At 36.1% G+C, this 21,452-nt stretch overlaps 1 protein-coding gene across 1 annotated transcript in view; it reads left to right on the plus strand.

The window, feature by feature from the left end:
* Positions 1 to 21,452, plus strand: part of F13A1 (coagulation factor XIII A chain) — a 169,130-nt gene that overhangs the window by 11,367 nt on the left and 136,311 nt on the right. The window contains exon 3 of the mRNA XM_039869403.1: positions 11,858 to 12,046. Coding sequence (XP_039725337.1) covers positions 11,858 to 12,046 — 189 coding nt within the window. The remainder of the gene's footprint in view (positions 1 to 11,857; positions 12,047 to 21,452) is intronic.

A 21,452-nucleotide genomic window follows, 5' to 3' on the forward strand; every position in this document is an offset into this window, starting at 1 on the left:
AATTAGAATATTAGACTTTTTAAATAAGAAACATTATTAAAAGTCACAGTCCTAAGAAAGAGGGCCAGATGAGTTGATTACTAAGGTCATTTTAAACTGGGACATTCATGATTCTCCAGCTCTTTTTTCCTTTCTTTCTTTTTTATTAAAGTATAGCTGACATACAATACTATATTAGTTTCAGGTTACAGCACAGTGATTTTAAATTTATATACCTTACAAAGAGATCACCACAATAAGTCTAGTAACCATAAGTCTAGTAACTATGATATGATTGACTATATCCCCTATGCTGTACATTGTATCCCCATTACTTATTTATTTTATAACTAGAAGTTTTAAATGGCCTTCACATTTTTCCCATCCCCCCACTCCCTTCCCCTCTGGCAACCATCAATTTGTGTTCTATGTCTATGAGTGTTTCTGTTTTGTTTGTTTATTTGTTTTGTTCTTTAAGTTCCATATATAAGTGAAATCTTACAGTATTTGTTTATTTTCTGTCTGACTTATTTTAATTAGCATAATACTCTCTGGTCCATTCATGTTGTCACAAATGGCAGCATTTCATTCTATTTTATGGCTGAGTAATATTCTATTTTATACATATGTATATATATGTACTATATATATTATATATTATCTTAAGAATATATATGTACATATGTATACATATATATCACATCTTCTTTGTCCATTCATCTATAGATGAACATTTAAGTTGCTTCCATATTCTGGTTATTGTAACTAATGCTGAAATGAACATAGAGATTCATGTATCTTTTCAAATTAGTTTTTTGTTTTCTTTGGATGAATATTCAGAAGTAGAATTGCTGGGTTGTATGGTAGTTTGTTTTAAATTTTTTGAGGAACCTCCATTCTGATTTCCATAGTGACTGCACCAATTTTATTCCTACCAACAGTGCATGAGGCTTCCCTTTTCTCCACATCCTTACCATCACTTGCTGTTTGTTATCTATTTGATAATAGCCATTCTGACTGTGTGAGGCGGTATCTGATTATAATTTTCATTTATATTTCCCTGATGATTAGTGTTGTTGAGCATCTTTTCAACATGTGTCTGTTGGTCATCTGTATGTCCTCTTTGGAGAAATGTCTATTCAGGTCCTCTGCCCATTTTTTAAATTGATTGGTATTTTTTTTTTTTTTGATGTTGAGTTGAATGAGTTCTTTATACACTTTGAATATTGACCCCTTATTAGATATGTCACTTGCACATATCTTCTTCCATTCATTAGGCTGCTTTTTCATTTTGTTGATGTTTTCTTCACTGTGCAAAAGCTTTTTAGTTTGATGTTGTCCCATTTGTTTATTGTTGCTTTTATTGTCCTTGCTCAAGGAAACAACATGCAAAAAATTATTACTAGGACCCATGTCAAAGAGTTGATTTCCTATGTTTTCTTCTCGGAGTTTTATGGTTTCAGGTCTTCCATTTAAGTCTTTAACCCATTTTGAGTTTATTTTTGTATATGGTGTGAGAAACTGGTCCACTTTCTTTTTTTTTTTTTGCATGTAGCTCTCCAGTTTTCTTAATATCATTTATCAAAGAGAGTTTCTCCCCATTGTATATTCTTTCTTCCCATGTCTTAGATTACTAGATCATATAAGGGTGAGTTCATTTCTGGGCTTTCCATTCTGTTCCTTTGATCTATATGTCTGTTTTTGTGCCAGTACCATACTATTTTGTTTACTATAACTTTACAGTATAGTTTGTAATCAGGGAGTATGATACTTCCAACTTTGTCTTCCTTTCTCAAGATTGCTTTGGTTATTTGGGATCTTGTATTGTTTCACACAAATTTTACAATTATACAAATTTTACAATTATTGTTCTACATCTATAAAAAATGCCATTGGCATTTTGATACAGATTGCATTGAATCTATAGATTGCTTTGGGTTATATGGACATTTTAACAATATTAACTCTTCCCACACCTGGGCATGGAATGTCTTTCCATTTATTTGTGTCTTTTTCCATTTCTTTCATCAATGTCTTACAATTTTCAGAGTACATGTCTTTCATCTCCTTGGTTAAACTTATTCTTTTTTGATGCAGTTTTAAATGGGATTATATTCTTAATTTCTCTTTCTGATACTTTGTTATTAGTATATAGAAATGCAACAGGTTTCTGTATATTAATTTTTAATTTGAAACTTTACTGATCTTATTTATTAGCTATAATACCTCTTTGGAGGAATCTTTAGGATTTTCTATATATAGTATTCTGTCATCTGCAAATAATGACAATTTTATTTCTTCCATTCCAGCTGGATACCTTTTCTTTTTTCTTGTCTTATTGTTGTGGACTTCCAGTACTGTCTTAGATAAAAGTGATAAAACATCTTGTGTTCCTGATCTTAATGAAAAAGCTTTCAGCTTTTCAGCATTGAATATGATGTTAGCAATGGATTTGTCACATATGGCTTTTATTATGTTGAGGTATGTTTTCTTTATCCACACTTTGTTGAGAGTTATTATAAATGAATGCTGAATTTTGTCAAATCTTTTTCTGTATCTATGGAGATGATCATATGATTTTTACCGTTTGTTTTGTTAATGTGGTGTATCATGTTGACTGATTGTGGCTATTGAACTATCCTTGTATCTCTGGAATAAATCTCGCTTGATCATGGCATGTGATCCTTTCAAATGTATTGTTGAATTCAGTTTGCTAATATTTCATTGAGAATTTTTGCATCTATATTCAGCAGGAATATTGGCCTGTAATTTTTTCTCTTTGGTAGTGTCTTTGGCAGTTTCGGTATCAAGGTATTGCTGGTCTTGTAGAATGAGTTTGGAAGCATTTCTTCAATTTTTTGGAATAGTTTAAGAAGGATAAGTATTCATTCTTCTTTAAGCATTTGGTTTAAAGACATCTATGGAGCTGTCTGTCTTGGACTTTTGTTTGTTATGAGTTTTTTGATTAGTGATTGGGTTCGTTAGTAGTTATTAGTCTGTTCATATTTTCTGTTTTGTCCTGATTCAGTCTTCGAAGATTGGATGTTTATAGAAATTTATCTATTTCTTCTAGATTGTTCAATTTGGTGGTGTATAATTGATCGTAGTATTCCCTTATGATCCTGTGTATTTCTGTGGTGTTGGTTGTCACTTCTCCTCTTTCATTTCTGATTTTACTTGTTTGGGCCCTCTCATTTTTTTTCTTGATGAGTCTGGCTAAAGGTTTATTGATTTTGTTGAGTTTCATTAATCTTTTCTTTTTTAAAATTTTTTAAATTTTTCAACTGCAGTCGACATTCAATATTATTTTATATTAGTTTCAGGTATACAGCATAGCAATTAGACATTATATGACTTCTGATTATCCCGATAAATCCAGTAGCCATCTGACATCATACATAGTTATTACAATACTACTGACTATATTCCCCACGCTATACTCTACATCACCATGATTATTTTGTAACTACTAATCTGTACCTCTTAATCTCTTACCCCTTTTCCCCACCCCCCAATCTGACAACCATCAAAATGTTCTTCATATCTATGAGTTTTTTTCTGTTGTTTCTTTGTTTATCCTGTTCTCTAGATTCTACATATGACATTTGCCTTTCTCTCTCTGACTGAAACCACTCAGCACAATACCCTCTAGGTCCATCATGTTGTTGCAGATGGCAAGATTTCATTTTTTATGGCTGAATAATATTCCTTGTACATATATATGTATATATATGTGTGTGTATGTATGTATGTATGCATATGTGTTTGTGTGTATAGATAGATAGATAGATAGATAGATAGATAGATAGATAGATAGATAGATAGATAGATATAAAACCTCTTCTTTATTCATTCATCCATTGATGAACACCCAGTATGCCTACATATCTTGGCTATTGTAAATAATGCTGTAGTGAACATATGGATTCCCATGTCCCTTCAAAGTAGTGTTTTAGGTTTCTTCAGATAAGTACCCAGAAGTGAGATAACTAGGTACTTCTTTGTCTCTTGTTATCACCTTAATTTTAAAGTCACTTTTGTATGGTATAAGTATTGCTACGCCAGCTTTTTTTGTTGTTGTTGCCATTTTCATGAAACATCTCTTTTCATCCCTTTACTTTCTATCTATGTGTGTCTTTAGATCCAAAGTGAGTCTCTTATATGCAACATATGTAAGGGTCTTGTTTTCTTATCAATTCAGCCACCCTGTCTTTTGTTTGGAGCATTTATATTTAAAGTAATTGTTGGTAGATATGTAGTTATTGCCATTTTATTATTTATATTTTTTATTTTTGTTTTTACTTTTTTCTTCTTCTTCTTAAAGTCCCTCTAACATTTCCTGTAATACTGGTTTGGTGATGATGAACTCTTTTACCTTTTTCTTGTCTGGAAAGCCCTTTATCTGTCCTTTAATTCTAAATGTGAGCTTTGTTGAATAGAGTAATCTTGGTTGTAGATTCTGGGTTTTCATCACTCTGAATATTTTGTGCCAAGCCCTTCAGTCCTGCATAGTTTCTTTTGAAAAATCAGCTGCCAGTCTTATGGGTGCTCCCTTGTAGGTAACTAACTGCTTTTCTCTTGCTGCTTTTAAGATTCTCTCTTTGTCTTTAAACTTCAACATATTAATTATGATACATCTTGGGGTAGGCCTCTTTGTGTTTATCTTGTTTGGGACTCTCTGCACTTACTGGCCTTGTATGTCTATTTCTTTCTCCAGATTAGGGAAGTTTTCATTCATTATTTCTTGAAATAAGTTTTCAATTTTTTGCTCTCTCTGTCTTACACTTCTGGTATCCTTATGATGCGAATGTTGCACAATTGATGTTGTCCCAGAGATCCCTTAAACTAGCCTCATTTTTGCATTCTTTTCTTTTTATGCCGTTCTGACTGGATGTTTTCTGCTACTTTATCTTCTGAATCACTGATTTAATCGTCTGCTTCATCTAATCTACTCTTAATTCTTCCGAAGGTATTCTTCATTGTGGTTATTGTATTATTCATTGATGACTGGTCCTTTTTTATGTTTTCTGTCTCTACTTTTATGTTTTCTATCTCTTTGTTCAAGTTCTCACAAGTTCATCTACTCTTCCCTTAATTCATTGAGCATCTTTATAATCAGTGTTTTAAACTCTGCATCTGATAGATTGCCTATCTTCATTTTGTTTAGGTATTTTTCTGGAGCTTAGTTCTGTTATTTCATGTGAGACATGTTTCTTTGTCTTCCAATTTTGGCTGCCTACTTGTGTTTGTTTCTATATATTAGGTATGGCTGCTATGTCTGCCAGTCTTAGGAGAATGGCCTTTTTCAGTAGGTGTGCTGTGGGTCCCAGTGACACAGTTTTCTGGTCACCTGAGCTAGGTGCTCCAGGAGTTTCCCTTGTGTGTGTTTTGTGTACCTTCCTGTTGTAGTTGAGCCTTGGTTGCTGTTTGTTCATCAATGGGAGGGACTGACCCTCAGGCTAGCTGATTCATTGTGATGACTGGCCATGACGAGTGGAGAAGCTGTTGTGCAGGGGCTGACTCTACAGAGCAGGATTCGCTTTAGCAGGGCTCTGATTTCTACCCTGTCTGCGCTTTGGGTATGACCTCATCAGATGTGATTCAGGGTGATGCTTTGGCTCAGATTAAAGCCATCCACTGGGTGTGCAGGTGAGGCCTCCTGGGAGGGCCCTTGCCGAAGGCTAGGTTCAAGTGCATCCTGTGCCCTGCTCAGGACCACCTGGCATAAGCCACCAAGTAATCCACAGATGGCCATCACCCATGCTGGACTTGGAAGTGCCTTGAGAGGCCAAGCTGAAAACTGAGACTGGCTGCCACTAGTGCTGGGTTTGGAGCTGCTCAGCAAGAGATACAGGGCACACTGAGGCCAAATGCTGCTTGTTTAGGTTTTGTGAACTTTTGAGAAATTTTAGGGAAGTCTGCAGCATGAGTCAAGACAGGCTGTTTGTATGGAAAATCCACTGGAAGTGGCTTGGATGGGCCCACACGTCAGGAGGGTGGGAGTCTCAGGGAATCACCAGGGTGGGGTGACCAATGTTAGCTACGTTGATGGAGACTTAGATGTGGCACCCACCTGGGTCTTCAGGCCCAGTGGGGGAGGGCTCAACAAAAGAACAATGCCATCTACCAGCACTTCTGTCTGGGATAAAACTGCCCCATCAAGCCCTCAGCCTGAAATCAGACAGCTCAGTTCCTCCCCATATGTCCCTGGCGCTTTTCAAATTGTTGCCCCAGAGCTCAGAGCAAGTGAGTTTGTCAGCAGGTAAGTTCATGCACCATCCTTTTAAGAGGAAAGTCTGTGACTCCAGCTGCCCTTCATCTTACTCAGCCACAATCTCTGCTGATATTCACAGCTAGAGTTGTGGGGACTTCTCTTCCTGGCACTGGAACCCTGGGCTGGGGACCCTGGTGTAAGGCCCAGACTCCTTACTCTTCCAGAGGAAACTCCACAGCTAAAATATTTCTCCTGATTCTCAATTACCACATGAAAGTGTAGGACCAGTCCATTTTGGCTTTCCGCCCCTACTACCAATCATGAGGTGGCCTCTTCCGTGTGTCTCCAGTTGTAGGACTTCTGTTCAGCTACAAATCAAGTGATTCCCAATGATGGCTATTCTGTAGTTTAGTTGTAATTTTAATGTAATTGTGAGAGGAGGCAAGCATAGCATTTACCTACTCCACCATCTTGACTGGAAGCCTAATCTCTTCTTTTTAGTCCCTATTTTATTTATTTCTGCTGTGATCTTTAATATTTCCTTCCTTCTATTATCTTTTTCTTGTTCTTCCAGGTATAAGTTTAGATTGTTTGTTTTAGATTTTTCTAGTTTCTTGAGGTAGACCTGCCTCACTAAAAATTTCCCTCTTAGAATTGCTTTTACTGCATCCCATAGATTTGGGAAAGTTATGTTTCCATTGTCATTTGTCTCAAGGTATTTTTTTTCCTCTTTGATTTTTTTGTTGATCCATTGATTTTTTAGTAGCATGTTGTTTAGCGTCCATGTACTTTTCCCCCAGTATTCTTCTTGTAATTGATTTCTAGTTTCATGCCATTGTGGTCAAAAAAGATGCCAGATGTGATTTCAATTTTCTTAAATTTATTGAGATTTGTTTTGTGACTGAACATGTGATCTATGCTGGAGAATGTTCCATGTGCCCTTGAGAAGAATATGTATTCTGCGGTCTATGGATGGAATGTTTTATATATATATATATATATATATATATATATATATATATATATATATATATATACACACATATATATACATACACACACAAACATATATATGTGCCATATATGTCATATATTTGTCCCATATATGTCACATATGTCATACGTGTCATATATGTTGTATATATGCACACACGCACGCACACACACACACACACACACACGCTAGGCTGTTCAAATGTGTCTTTCAAGGCCTTGTTGATTTCCTGTCTGGATGACCTATCCATTGATGTAAGTGGGGTGTTAAAGTTTCCTACTACTATTGTATTACTGTCAATCTCCCCTTTTTATATCTGTTAATATTTGTTTTATGCATTTAAGCACTTCTATATTGGGTACACAGATATTTACAAGTCTTATATCCTTTTGTTAGATTGATCCCTTTATTATTATGTAATGTCCATTTTAAGTCGATGTTTGCTTAAGTTTGAATGCATTCTAGAGGCACTACATTTTTCTCTGCCTCCCTCGTTTTATACTTTTGACATCATTTTTCATATATTTGTGTGTGTATTCCTTAATTATTGCAGATGTAGATGATTGTACTACTTTGTGTTTTAACAATTATACTAGATTTATAAGTGATTTGGCCACTACCTTTACTATATGTTTTACTTTATCAGTGAGAGTTTTTTCTTTTATATATTTTCTTATTTCTAGTATTGGCATTTTCTTTTCCACTTAAAAAAAAAGCCCCTTTAACATTTCTTGTAATGCCAGTTTAGTGGTGGTGAACTCCTTTAGCTTTTGCATGTCTGGGAAACTACCTCTCCTTCAATTATGAATAATGACTTTGCTAGGTATAGTATTCTCAGTTATAGGTTCATCGCTTCGAATTTAGTGCCACTCTCTTCTGGCTTGCAAAATTTCTGCTAAAAAATCGGCTGAGTCTTATGGTGTACCCTTGTACTTAACTAGTTGTTTTTTGCTTGCTACTTTTACGACTCTCTCTTTATCTTTTGAAATTTTAATTCTAATGTATCTTGTTGTGGGTCTCTTTGGGTTCATCTTGTTTGTGACTCTGTAATTCCTCGACTTGGATGCTTGTTTCCTTCACCAGGTTAGGGAAATTTTTAGCCATTATTTCTTCAAAAAGGTTTTCTGTACCTTTCATTCTCACTTCTCTTCCTGGGATCCCTATAATGTGAGTATTGGTAGGCTTGATGTTGTCTCAGAGGTCCCTTCAACTATCTTTTTAATTTTTAAAAATTCTTTTACTTTTTACTATTCTGATTGGGTAATTTCCACTGCCATGTCTCTAGATTACTGATTTGTTCTTTTGAATGATCTAATCTGCTGTTGATTCCCTCTAGTGTATTCTTTTTTATTTCAGCTATTATATTCTTCAGTTTCAATTGGTTCTTTTTTATATTTTCTATATCTTTGTTGATGTTCTCAACTGTTCATTCATTCCTCTGAGTTGGTGAGCATCCTTATGATCATTATTTTTTAACTCTTTATCTAGTAGACTGCTTATCTCTATGTTGTTTATTTCCTTTTCTGTTTTTTTTTTTTTTGTCTTGTTCTTTTTCTTTTGGAACATATTTTTCTGTCTGTTTATTTTGCCCAACTCTCTGTTTGTTTCTAGGTATTTGGCAGATCAGTTAAGTCTTCCTGTAATGAAAGAGTGGCCTTACATAAAAAGTGTTCTATGGGGCCTAGTAGTGTAATACTTCCTGTTCAACAGAGCCAGGTGCTCCAAGGTAGTCCCCTGTGTGGGTTACATGCTCTCTCCTGTTGTGGTTGGGACACAGTTGCTACAGGCATGCTGGTAGGCAAGATTGACCCCCAAGGTGATTGGCTGTGAGACCTGGCTGCAACTGCTTCAGATGTATTGATGGGCAGGGCTGGTCCACAGTCCCAGCTGTCTGTGAGGCTCAGGCATAACTATTGTGGGTGCACTGGTGGGCAGGGCTGGTCCCTGGCCTGGCTGACTGTGAGAGCTGGCCGCAATTGCTATGGGTGTGCTGGTGTGAAGGCAGACCACCAGCATGACTGGCTGCACAGCTTGCCCCAGTTGTTGTAGGCATGCTGGTGTGTGAGAGCTATCTCCTCAGAGTGGGAATTGTTTTGTAGGGGCACTGGTCCTGGCTGAAACTGCCTACCAGATGTGGTAGGGTGCGGCTGGGGCCTCTTTGGAGGGGCACCAGTGCTGGAAGAGGTTATCCCATAGATGTAGCAGTGTAGAAGCTGCTTTGGAGAGGTGTTGGGTTGGATGGACAGATTGGGCAGAGTGGGATCTCAGGGGAAAACTGGGGCAAGGTGAACAGTATTAGCAAAGTTAATGAATAGTGTTAGAAATGGTGCCTGCCAGGTCCAGGCCAGCTAGGAGTATTTAAAAAAAAAAAAAAGCATTTGCCAGAGCTTTTGTCCCTAGAGAAGCTTCAACAGATTCCTGCTCTTGCAGCACTCACCCTAAAATCAGTCAGTGTATCTCCTTCAATATCACCCAGGAGCTCTTCAAACTGCTGACACAATGCTGGAACTCCAAGAGAGTAAGTTTTTGCTCAAGTCCTTTAAGAGCAGAATTGGTTTCCTAAAGCCCTCAGCTCTTCTGGACATAAGCCCCACTGGTTTTCATAGCCAGATGTTATGTGAACTCCTCTTCCTGGTGAAGTTTCTCCTGGGCTGAGGAGCTCAATGTGGGTTTCAGATCTATCACTACACGAGGGAGACCTCCAAGGTTGTAATCCCTTGTGTTGCCACAGAAGGGGTGTGGGTCCTGACTAGACCCTCCTACCATTCTCAATGTGGTTTTTTCTCTATATCCTTAGTTGTAGAAAATCTATTCTGCTAGTCTTCTGGTCATTCTCAAAGAAAGTTGGTCTATTTGTAGTTGTAGTTTTGGTGTATCTGTCAGAGTAGGTAAGTTAAGGATTTTCCTACTCCACCATCTTGACCCCTTCTTATTCAGCTCTTCCTGAAGCTGGTTTAACACTAGGGATTGTGACCTTAATAAGGCTAGAGAACTTAAGGGAAAGGCAGCTTATAAGAGAGTGGTCTAGAGAATTAAACACTTTTAGTCCACAGCATAATGGAAGGGAAGTGCCCTTCAGGGGACCATGTACTATGGCAAGGTTCTGAGATGAAGTAAAAATAAAACTGCATCTTTCACTTTCTGTTTGCTGCAGTGTTACAGTCAGAATAGCCCATTGAGCACTACACCATGTAAAATATAAATTGGTTCCATCAAAGTTCATATTCAATGATCCATAAGTAAGCCTATGACCCACTATGTGCTGGACACATTGCATCATTATGTCACTGAATCTTCACAAAAATTATTAAGGTATTAGTATTCACATTTTAAAGTTGAGGAAATTCGGCTTCTGAGAGGAATGTCTCTTACCTAAGTAATTATGAGACCTGAGATTTAAACTTAAGATTATCTGAACTTTGAATGAATTAAGAGTGTTTCAGGGACTCCTACAGTTTAGAACTGGAGAGTATCTTAATAAGCCCAACTTCTTGGTTTTCCCAATGAGAAGAAAAATGAGGCTGGAGAGAACCAGGCATCCTACACAGGATTCCTGTGCAAAAGCAAAGGAAGTCACTGGAGTATTGCAAAATGATGAACCAGCACAAGCTCAGTAGTTGTTCATTCCGTGCACACTGTGTTCATAGTTTTAAGGCAAACCATACAGCTTGTATGGTCAGGTAAATGGAGGGAAGGCAAGAGGCCAGTTCATCCCCCACCCAGGCTTTTCTCCCCAGTGCCCCATGAGCACTGCATATGCACACACAAAAATCTGTCGCTAGACTTGATATTCTAAACTACAATGTAGTTAGGTAGTTAAAGTTACCTTCACATCAAGTGATCATTTTCAGAAGGAATAGGGAAGAAGCAGAAGGAGATCTAACATCTATCCAGTGCTATCACAGATAAATGTATTACTGACATTTATATTCCCACTTACAAAAATGAGAGGGAAAATATTTAGATTTTGGCTTCAGACTAGGATTTGACTTGTAGTTAGGGAAATGTGAGGTTTGTTTCTGCACGTGTAAAGTGAGAACAATCATATCTATCTCGTAGAAGTATTAGTATCCATTCTCCACACCTGTTCCCTCTCTTGCCTGCCTTTGCGGTACAAGATCTACTTTTAGAATTACAAAAGAAGAGGTATTTGACCCTTCTTGAAGTAAGAAGAGAATTTTGGATTAATGGTCATCTCTGTCCTTAGAACATCCTTTGAGGCTGCCTGATTTCATTCCTCCCCTTTAAAGGTTAGATATTTAAAGTTGCTCTTCCATGCTTATCCCTAGTTAGTGAAGCAGTGAGGCAGTGGTCACCAGGAAAATACCTGACATAAGGAAAAGTAGCATGAGACTGGGAATGTGAACACTTGAACTTCAGTCCTAGTTTCTCTGTATCGAGATCTATACAATACACATTATCAACATTGCTCTATCTATCTCAAAGTGAGTGCCATGTGGTGCGAAATGAGATCAGAAAGGAAAAAGTTTGTTACATACCCTCTTTGAAAGCAAGAATGTCACAAGAAACTAACTCTCAAACCTACTAGCCCTGTGTATAGAGTTTTATCCAACAGACCTTCCTTCTTCAGAAAAAAAATCTTGTTTCTTGAGTTTGTGTTTAAACCAAAGTTACTAAATAGTTGCCTCAATTCTTTTCTTTATGCATAGACTACCTTAATGTCACGGGTGTTCACCTGTTCAAGGAGAGATGGGATACCAACAAAATAGATCATCACACTGACAAGTATGATAGCAACAAACTTATTGTACGTAGAGGACAGTCTTTCTACATCCAGATCGACTTCAATCGTCCATACGAACCCAGAAGAGATCTCTTCAGGGTGGAATATGTCATTGGTAAGTGCTGTGTGCAAGCCCTAGTCATGAATGTCCATCCATGTTATCATGTAATGATAGTCATGATACTATGGGTCACATAATAGAGGCTGGATAGAGATTCAGTTGCATTATTTCCTAGAATCGTACTTTAACAGTTGGCTGAAGCTGGGATTACGTTCAGCCTCTGGACCACCTATGCTCTAAGATGGGTCTATATAATGAGAAACATCAATAATTTGGGTCTACCCAAGCAAGATTCTTGTATAAATAGAAGTGAGTACAACTGGCACAAAATGTTAAATTATTTTCTTCAAATGGTTTTGGCATTCTATACTTGTGACTTTTACTTATCACCCTTGCCTTCATTATTTAATTGGTCTCATATGCTGAAAATATTTGCAAATCTTAGTATGTAATCTCTATTTTAGCATTTCCCAAAGTTCTACTCTAATATAGTACCATGGGATGGCATATGGAAAATAGATGGTCAAATAACGTTTGCTAAACCTTTTGTATCCTAATCTCTTGCAAGTTAACAATGTCCATTAGTTTTAATGGTTCTGAGAAGTACCATTTAATTTTGCTTAGTCCAGAGTTTTTCAAATTAATTTGATCATGGAACCTTTTAAGTAATAGCTATTAACATTTGACACATTTTGATAAATATTTCTCTAGGAATTTATAAGAGTAGCAAGTAAACACATGCACAAAGAGCAAGAATGTCTCAAATTGGGAAATCTGTCTAATCCTATACTTAAATAAATTAAAGGAAAAAAATTGGCAATCAAATGTAGTCACTGAAAAGAACATGATTAAATATGGCAGCTGTTTTTAGAAACACTTTGAATAAAACAAAAGTAGAAGAAATCTCCTAAAGATTACCCCAAACCAACAACTTTCTGTATCCTAAGTGGCAAAAAGTTAGTAATTTTAATTATAATAAAAAATTAGAGGCACCTACTATCACCATTTTTTAAAAATATTGCTTTAAAGGTTTTAGCAAATGAACAATATAAGAAATATCTACTATAAACAATAGAAAATAAGAGATAAAAACTATACTTTATTAATGCTATAATAGTATATATAGAAAACCCACCAAATTAAAGAAAATAAGCACAGTATTAATAAAACTTTGAAATTGGCTAGATAGAAGTCAACAGCTTTTCTCTTCTTTACCACTAAAAGCCTAGAAATAAAAATAAGAAAAAATATTCCACATGTAAAAGTAGCTAAAACTATAAAATATAGGGAGAAATTTTATAGAACAAGACACACAACGTATATAAAACAGCTATATAATCTTAATAAAAGGCAAAAGAAACCAATGAAAACATGTTCTTGGATATAAAGTCTCAATACATTTTTAAAAATGGTCTCCCAAAATTAATATGCAAATTTAATTTATTTCCAATTAGAATCTCAATGAAAGTTTTTTGACTAGGTGAAATAACATAGTTAATTTGAAAGAATAATTGCCTAATGATAACCAAGAAAATTACACAAAGAAATTATAAGTAATAGAGCATTTTCTATCAGAAGCAGCTATACAAATATACAATAAAAATTATTTAGTAGAACAAAAAATCCAGAAATAGATCTCAGGATATAAAATTATTTAATACAGTTGTATATTTAATGGAGTAAGAAAAATATGTGGATTTTTTGTTTTTGTTTTGTGTGTTGTTTTAATCAATTAAATGACTCAAACAACTAGTATTTTGTATTTTAAGATTTTAGTATACATATGTATATATATATATTTGGTATATATATTACATGTTACATATAATATATGTATCTTTATTTGCTATATATTATTGTAATACCACAAATGATCATATATATGACCAAAATATAAATATATGACCAAAAATACCACAAAGTCAATGGACAAAAGAGCTCTGGAAAAAATATTCAAAACATGCATCAGAGATAAAGGGTTACAATAGAAAGCAAAAAAGTTCTTACAAATTGGCGATATAAAAACAAGCAATAGAAAAATATGTAAAGTATATGAAGAGACAATTCACAAAAGAGAAAATCCAAATGGCCTATAGTCATAAAAACATGCTCAAATTCACTAGTACAGGGGAAAGTAAATCAAAGTAATATCTATCAGACTGGCAAAATTTTAGAATATCTACTGGCAGTATATAAAGAAAAGCATAAATTGCTGATATAAATGTACAATTTTACAACCTTTTTAGAAAGCAATTTGCTATATCTATTAATATTAAAAAGACATATGCCTTTTGACCCAGCAATCGTAGTCTTAGGAATCTATATCAAAGATATTTAAAATCCGGTTTATAAAAGTGTGTATTATTTACTGCAACATTGTTTATAGTAACAAAAAACTAAAAATAAATGTCTCAGTAGTGAAATTGTTTAAAAATATTGTGATATATTCATATAATGGGCTGTTCTTCTTCAAAAAAGAATGAATTAGAACTATTCTGGAGGACTTCAAGAGAGGTAGTGAGATCCAAAGTAAATCAAAACAATAATTTGTAAAGATCTATGCACCCCAATATTTATGACAGCACAATTTACAATAGCCAAGATATGGAAGCAACCTAAATGTCCATCAACAAATGATCGAATAAAGAAATTATGGTTCATATATATATAATGGACTATTACTCAGCCATTAAAAATATGAAATCCTACCGTTTGCAATGACATGGATGGACCTAGAAGTGATTATGCTGAGTGAAATAAGTCAGACAGAGAAAGATAAATACCATATGATTTCACTTATATGAGGAATCTAAGGAACAAAAGGAACAAACTAATCAAAAATAGACACAAATATAGTGAACAATTTGGTGATGGACAGAGGTAAGGGGGTTGGGGGGCTGAAAGAAGTGGGTGAAGGGTTAAAGAAATACAAATTAGTAGTTGATAGATGGTCATGGGGATGGAGAGTAAGGTATAGAGAATGCAGTTAGCTTTAATATGTTGGCTAGGTGGAGGGCCAGGGGAGGAAAGGAGCAATGGGGGGATCATTTTATGAACTATATAGGTGTATACTTGAAACTAATTTAAATAAATAAACTAAAAAAAGAGAGGTAGTGAGTGAGAAAACAAAATATAGAAGAGTGAACATAAAATCTATATGTGTGTGCAACTGTATATGTGCATAGATATGTATAATACTGTGAGTACAGAAAATAATATGAAGTACACAAACAGGTGTTGACATAGGTTTCCTGCTGGGAGTGTAGACAAAATAGGAGAAGGAAAGGGAAGGGAAATCAAACAAGATAGGGAGAAAACAAAGTAAGCATGCTACGATTATATAAAGGCACCTATGTAAAATTATTGTTCTATGTGGTAGTATATATAAATAAATTAAAAGTAATAAAATTAAAACTAAAAATACTTTCTTAGAAAAAAATCTGTGACCCTTACCACTTGAGTAATATGGTTTGTGCTTATTTGCATTTACATTGCAAATTTGGATGTAAACGTGGGGAAATTAGTTGAAGCTAGAGTAGAAGTGGGAGAAGAGAAAAGAGACCCCTGAGTCAGAATAAACAGCATCAGTGTGATGCTTGGTTTCTACACAGATTGTTTGTCATCCCAGTTGTGGGTAAGAGAAGGGAAAACTAAACTGCTGTTTCAGTGTTAGGAAAAATTAAATAACCACAAGTTAAGTACATTTAGGGAATGGACTATTACTGTTAATATTTTTAATAATGTGTATTTCAGTTGAGAGAGGAATGTACAAATAATATTTTTAATTTTTTAAAATCTGATGAAAGTTCATAATAGTCCTCTCTGTCTCATGCGCACACATGTGTGCACACGTTGGTTTTAACTGGATTTGATTAAAATGCCCTTACACAGTTATAACGGAATAATCACTCCATGCATGTCAACAAATACCCTTTGAAGTTCTGTCCACAGTTTTGCTCTAACTTCACAGAAATTTTTATCTCCACCTTTATAGCCAAATATTTAAGGCAATGAGAACAGGACGGGGGAGATTTGCCCCTGAATTGCACTTGTCTGAGGTCCGAGATCTTCTCCTACTGACCATTAAGAAAATAACTATAATAATGGAAGTTTTTTTTTAAAAAAATGATGACTATCTTAGATTGGTTTCCCAGGAAATGAATTCTGAGATGTTAACATGTGTGGTAAAAGTTTATTATGGAGTGCTCTCAGGATCAACATCTGTGAGAGATTAAAGGGCTCAGTGTTGGCTTGAGAGAGGAGTTGAACTACCATCAACGAAGGCCTCAGTGAATTCCCATAGCAAGTTCTGGAGCTGGATTGGATCTTCAGAGTTGTCCAGTCCTGAGGCAAGGACATGGGCTCTTTACACACTAACACTGACTGGACATTGGCTGCAAGCTACCCCCCATAGAGAGAATAATTACTGTAGTTGGCTCTCTATGGCTTAGGGCAAACCCCTGAAAACAACTCAGTGAGAGCTGTGAGCCACCAATACTCTCAGCATCAGAGACATTGATGCCTCTATCCCGAACAGGAAAGGTTTGGGCACCATATCACAACATCCACTACAGTGAGCATCTGAAGTACTCTTTTTTACAAAAGACATAGTATTACTTCTGTTTCTTTAGTAAAAAGATGGGGGAAGGGAAGTATAGCAAATTGCCTTTGGGATAAAAATTCGTGTATTTTAAAAACAAATATGTATTTTAAACCCTTCTTAGAGCCCATAAGGTGTTACTTTCAGAGTTAAGCTGTAGTCCAATATATATGGCCTATTACAGGCATTATTACAGTAAGTCTTCATTTAATGTCAGTAGGTTCTAGGAAACTGCCACTTTAAACAAAATGACATAACAAAATCAGTTTTACCACAGGCTAATTGATATAAACAAAAGTCAATTAGCATATTTCTAATCACAAAAAAATCACCAAACTTCTAAAGAAAGACCCCAAATACATCTAATATGGAACACTGAAATAAATGTGGTTATACATACATTTAAGAAAGATAAATAACAAGTAGTGTCATTATTTTCCAACCCATTGATTGTAGTTCAAGGCATGGATGTCCAGAGCCTCTCCTGGCAGCTCAGGGTACAAGGTGGACTCACCCTAAACAGAACTTTCACTGGGTGCTCTCACATACACACAGACACACTCACTCAGACCAAGACAATGTATACATATCCCTTCACCTCTCATGCGCATCTCTGGGATGTGGGAGGAAACTAGTCCCCAGAGGAAATCCATGCAGACATGGGTAGAGAATGTGCATCCTCCACACAGACAGTGAACTCAGCAAGAATTGATTTATTTTCTCATTAATATTATAACAAAACAACATTGAACGAAATGTACAGAGGACCCACTGAACATTTAAGGACTTCCTAGTTCCAAATTTATTGTAGGAACAAAAAACAAAAAACTACAAAATTCCACTTTCTACTATTTAGTGTATGAGAAATCAAACACATTTCTAAAGGGCCTTAAAAGACCAATGATAGAATATTTGTCAGGATTAGTCTTTTCTGCATCTCATGTCGTTCAAGGGGTACCACAACAACCTCAGGCTTCACTACTTCTGTAGGTCTAAGAATGAAAAAAAAATAGTGTTGGACACTCACTGGGGCTCAGAAATAATTCTCTTAAAATGCAGTACTTGTTTCAACAGGATTGAATAAAGCCATGGAAATTCTATTTTAAAAGTAATTGCTGTAATGAGAAGAGACAAGTTAACTGGAAATGAAATTAAGTTGCAAAGGTTTGTATATGCAGGCGGCCCTCAATTTCAGGAAAGCTAGAATGTGAAAACTGATTTAGAAAATAAAAAAGAGAATACTTTGTAGACAATAAAGGACATATAAAAGAATCTCTTTGAAAATCTCTTTTAGAATGTTTACAAGATTAGATTTATCAATAAAGATCAATATATTTACTACTTTTAAAAATTGTAACTGTTGCACAGAGCAATCTATTATAAATTAAAAATACAGAAAAAAATGACTTTACACTTCACTATTTCCAGTTTGCATTTAATTCTTTGTTATTCTCTCTTTCTCTTTCCCTATGACTTTACATAACATGAGATGGCATGTGTTGATACGCTGGAGTTTCCTTTTGTTGCTGTCCTCAGAACCTAGGTCATGGGATTTATTTATAAGGGACTCTCCTTTATATGAAGTTTCTTTATCTCTTTTTAAATATTTAAGTAAATTGCCTTTCTTGAATGGTCCCAGACAAACCCACTGTGTGCTGGGCTCTCTGATTAAAGAAAATGAACAGGGCAGCATGTGCTGCAGATGGTCTCAGGGCTTTGATAACTGCATTCATTAGCTGTTGGCAGAACACAAAAATCTGTGAGGTAGGTGGGAGGTGTTAATGAATTTGAGGAGGTGGGTGTGGCTGAAAAACACGCCTGGTAGTCTGTGGGGTCTTTGTCTCTTTCTACCTCTGAGCCTGCAGCCATGACAGATTATGAAAGGCATGAAGCAGAACGTTAATTATAGATTTTGCTAACCTGTAGCAGGAGCTGTGAAAATTTAGGTCAGCTCGTGGTGTTAATTTGCTGTTACTTTAACATGGGCACTCTATTTCTTTGATATGCTGTTAAGGGAGGGTCATTCTAAGGAAAGAATTCTCAGTTATATTTCTTACCAGCTCTCTCCCTCAAAACAGCAGATGTTTACCCTACTCAGTGAGGCCTCCAAAGTAAAGATAGGATCTGTGAGTAAATTTCTTACCCTGGAGCCCAATCACAAGAGCCCAAGGGTGTCAAAGCCAGTGGCGGGAAGATTCTCTTGACTCACAGCTCCAGACTTCATATTTCTGGTTGTGGCAGAAAAAAGAAAGGAAAGATGGCAAAGCCTGCTCCTGTTATCAGAACAAAAGCTTTCCCAGAAGCTTTCAGCAAGCTATTCATGTCTCACTTGCTACCATTAACTGTAAGAGAAGCATTTAATGTTTTTCAGTCTTTTCAGAGGAGAGAGACAGAGAGAGCTAAGCATGGGTGCTGGTAGACATTGAGTGTTATATGCCAGAAGTCCCTTCTGTCTTTGTCATCCTGAGAGTCTAAAAGTGTAGCCTTTACGTATTAAGCTATGTCATTCATAGGTATAGTCATCACATACTCGAGCATTTACAGGAGTTTATCAGTTGCACATCTACATTATTAACCTCATAAAGCACTGAAATGTCCTCAGCACATCAATATTTTTATTTTACTGTTTTCTTAATTAGCATTTATCAAAAACTGGCTAGGGAGTCAGACTCTGATCTGTTTTAAGAATGGGAGTGACTTGAACCATTCTCAGTCATGGGGTTCAAGACTGGAGAGGAGGTGTTCAAAGGAGAGAGGATGAGAGTCTGAATTAGGGCAGTGGTGGTAGAGATAGAAAGGAGAGGCTGGATTTGAGAAATATTTAGGAGGCACAATCTACAGGACTTGAGATTGGTAGTCTGCATTGAGTGAGAGGGAAGCAAGAGTTGCTGGTTTGTATGACTATGACAATGGATGTTAGCACTTTCAAATGAAATAAACATTGTAGGGAGTTGGGAAGAAAAAATTGAGTGTGGGAAATGATGGTAGTGGCTCCTATTGATAATTCGCTCATTGATCCTGGGTACTCAATTCTTCAAGCATCCCTCTAGGGATTGGATTCTGATCATCTCCTTTTTTTTTTCAGATGAGATTAGGATTGAATTGGTTAAGTAACTTACCGAAGGTCGCACCTACAAAGTGCCAAAGTTACAATTCGAACCCAGGCATTCTCTCCTAAACACAATGCATACTACCCCAACCAAGGAAACAGTGGAGGTATAAATGTGATTTTATTTGAGCTTGCTGAAATTTGAGAGACTTGAGAGACTTCAAGTAAATATGTCCAGTAGATGATTCCATATACAAGTCTGAAGCTAAGGGAAGAGATTTGGATTGGATATATAGAAATGTAAATATCATAGATGGATCTCCTTTTAAAGAGGAGATGGAGCTCCTGGAGGAGACGAAGACCACATGATCAGATAAATAGAAGGAAAATCAGGAGAGTGCAGTATCACTAAGTTCAAGAGAGCAGGGTGTTTGAAAAGCAAAGCATGACCGGCTTTACCGAATATAATAAGGAGATGCAGTGAGGCAACAGTTAGGAGGAGACTGGCTACTAGAGGAGAAGCCAAATTTCAACAGTCTAATCTTACCCTAGATCTTACCCTATTAGCCAAAGAACCAATATGTCTACCACTGATGTCCATGCTAATTATACATTTGAGGAAAGTGGAGATAACCACAAATCCTTGAGTCCAGGGAACCCATTGCCCTTTCCCTTGTGCTAGTTATCTGAATAAATAACAATAGGATTTTTTTTTTAGGAAGAACTAAGGTAATCATTATCATATACACTTGCTATAATGTTGCAGAGTTCTTCTCTGGGGGACCTGGCCTCTTGTTGTTTAGTTAATGGGTTCTGAGTTTATAATATGATTGAAGAACTGGGCGAGAGAAAATGGTTTTTCATTGGAGTGGCTATTCTCGGCCTCCGAATTTCCCTATATTTTATATTTTTAGGTAGATTGAGCAATTTTTTAAACTTTTTTTTTGACCAGGCCCATCATTTTTGCCTTCATGGACATTATATTATTTTAACTATATCTATAGTTATGCAGATCCATAGGAGTCACCTCTTTTCTTTCCATCCTCCCTTTCTTAGTTTGATAATTGTGCTCACCTTTCTTTTCATAGTTAAGTGTGCCATCCGGCCTCCAAGATATCAGGGCTCTATCATTCTCACTGCTATCACAGAGCAGTTGTGTAGCAACAGTTTCTACTCTGTCCTAATTTAAAGAAGACAGACACCTCTGTACTTCTCAGTGATACTCTCGCTTCACTCACCATCACATTTCTGATTACTTTGGTGAATGAAATGTCCTATGGGGCTTTGCCCATGAAATAGAATCCTCTTCTAGATTTGTTAGCTGTGCCCGTTATATCACCTTAGTATGCTCACTTTATCCACATATTATTTTATTTAATGAGATATAATGTACATGTAACATTGTGTAAGTTTAAGGTGCACAACATGTTAATTTGGTGCATTTATATATTGCAATCTGATCACTACTGCAGCTTTAGTTAACACTTCTATCATGCCACATACTCGGCACCTCCCTGACAGGGTTATATTGTACCTTAATGCAAGTTTTGGTCAGGAGGAGAAGTAGGAGCAGGCCTGAGTGGATAGTATCTTATAAGGCATTCACTTCATATAAGTTAAACTCTGTCTTCTATCATTTAGCTGATAGGATTGGCCACTTCTTTAGGCTCAAAGGGGTCTGATATTTCTTAGATTCATGATTTTGGATGGTTTCAAGTATAAGTCTTCATCTGATATCTCAATTCTCCATTTCTACCCAATTATTGCCTTGACTTTTTTTTAGTATATATATCTAAAGAGAAAAATTCAAC

Source organism: Pteropus medius, unplaced genomic scaffold, assembly GCF_902729225.1.
Source record: "Pteropus medius unplaced genomic scaffold, Ma_sr-lr_union100, whole genome shotgun sequence".
NCBI lineage: Eukaryota > Metazoa > Chordata > Mammalia > Chiroptera > Pteropodidae > Pteropus > Pteropus medius.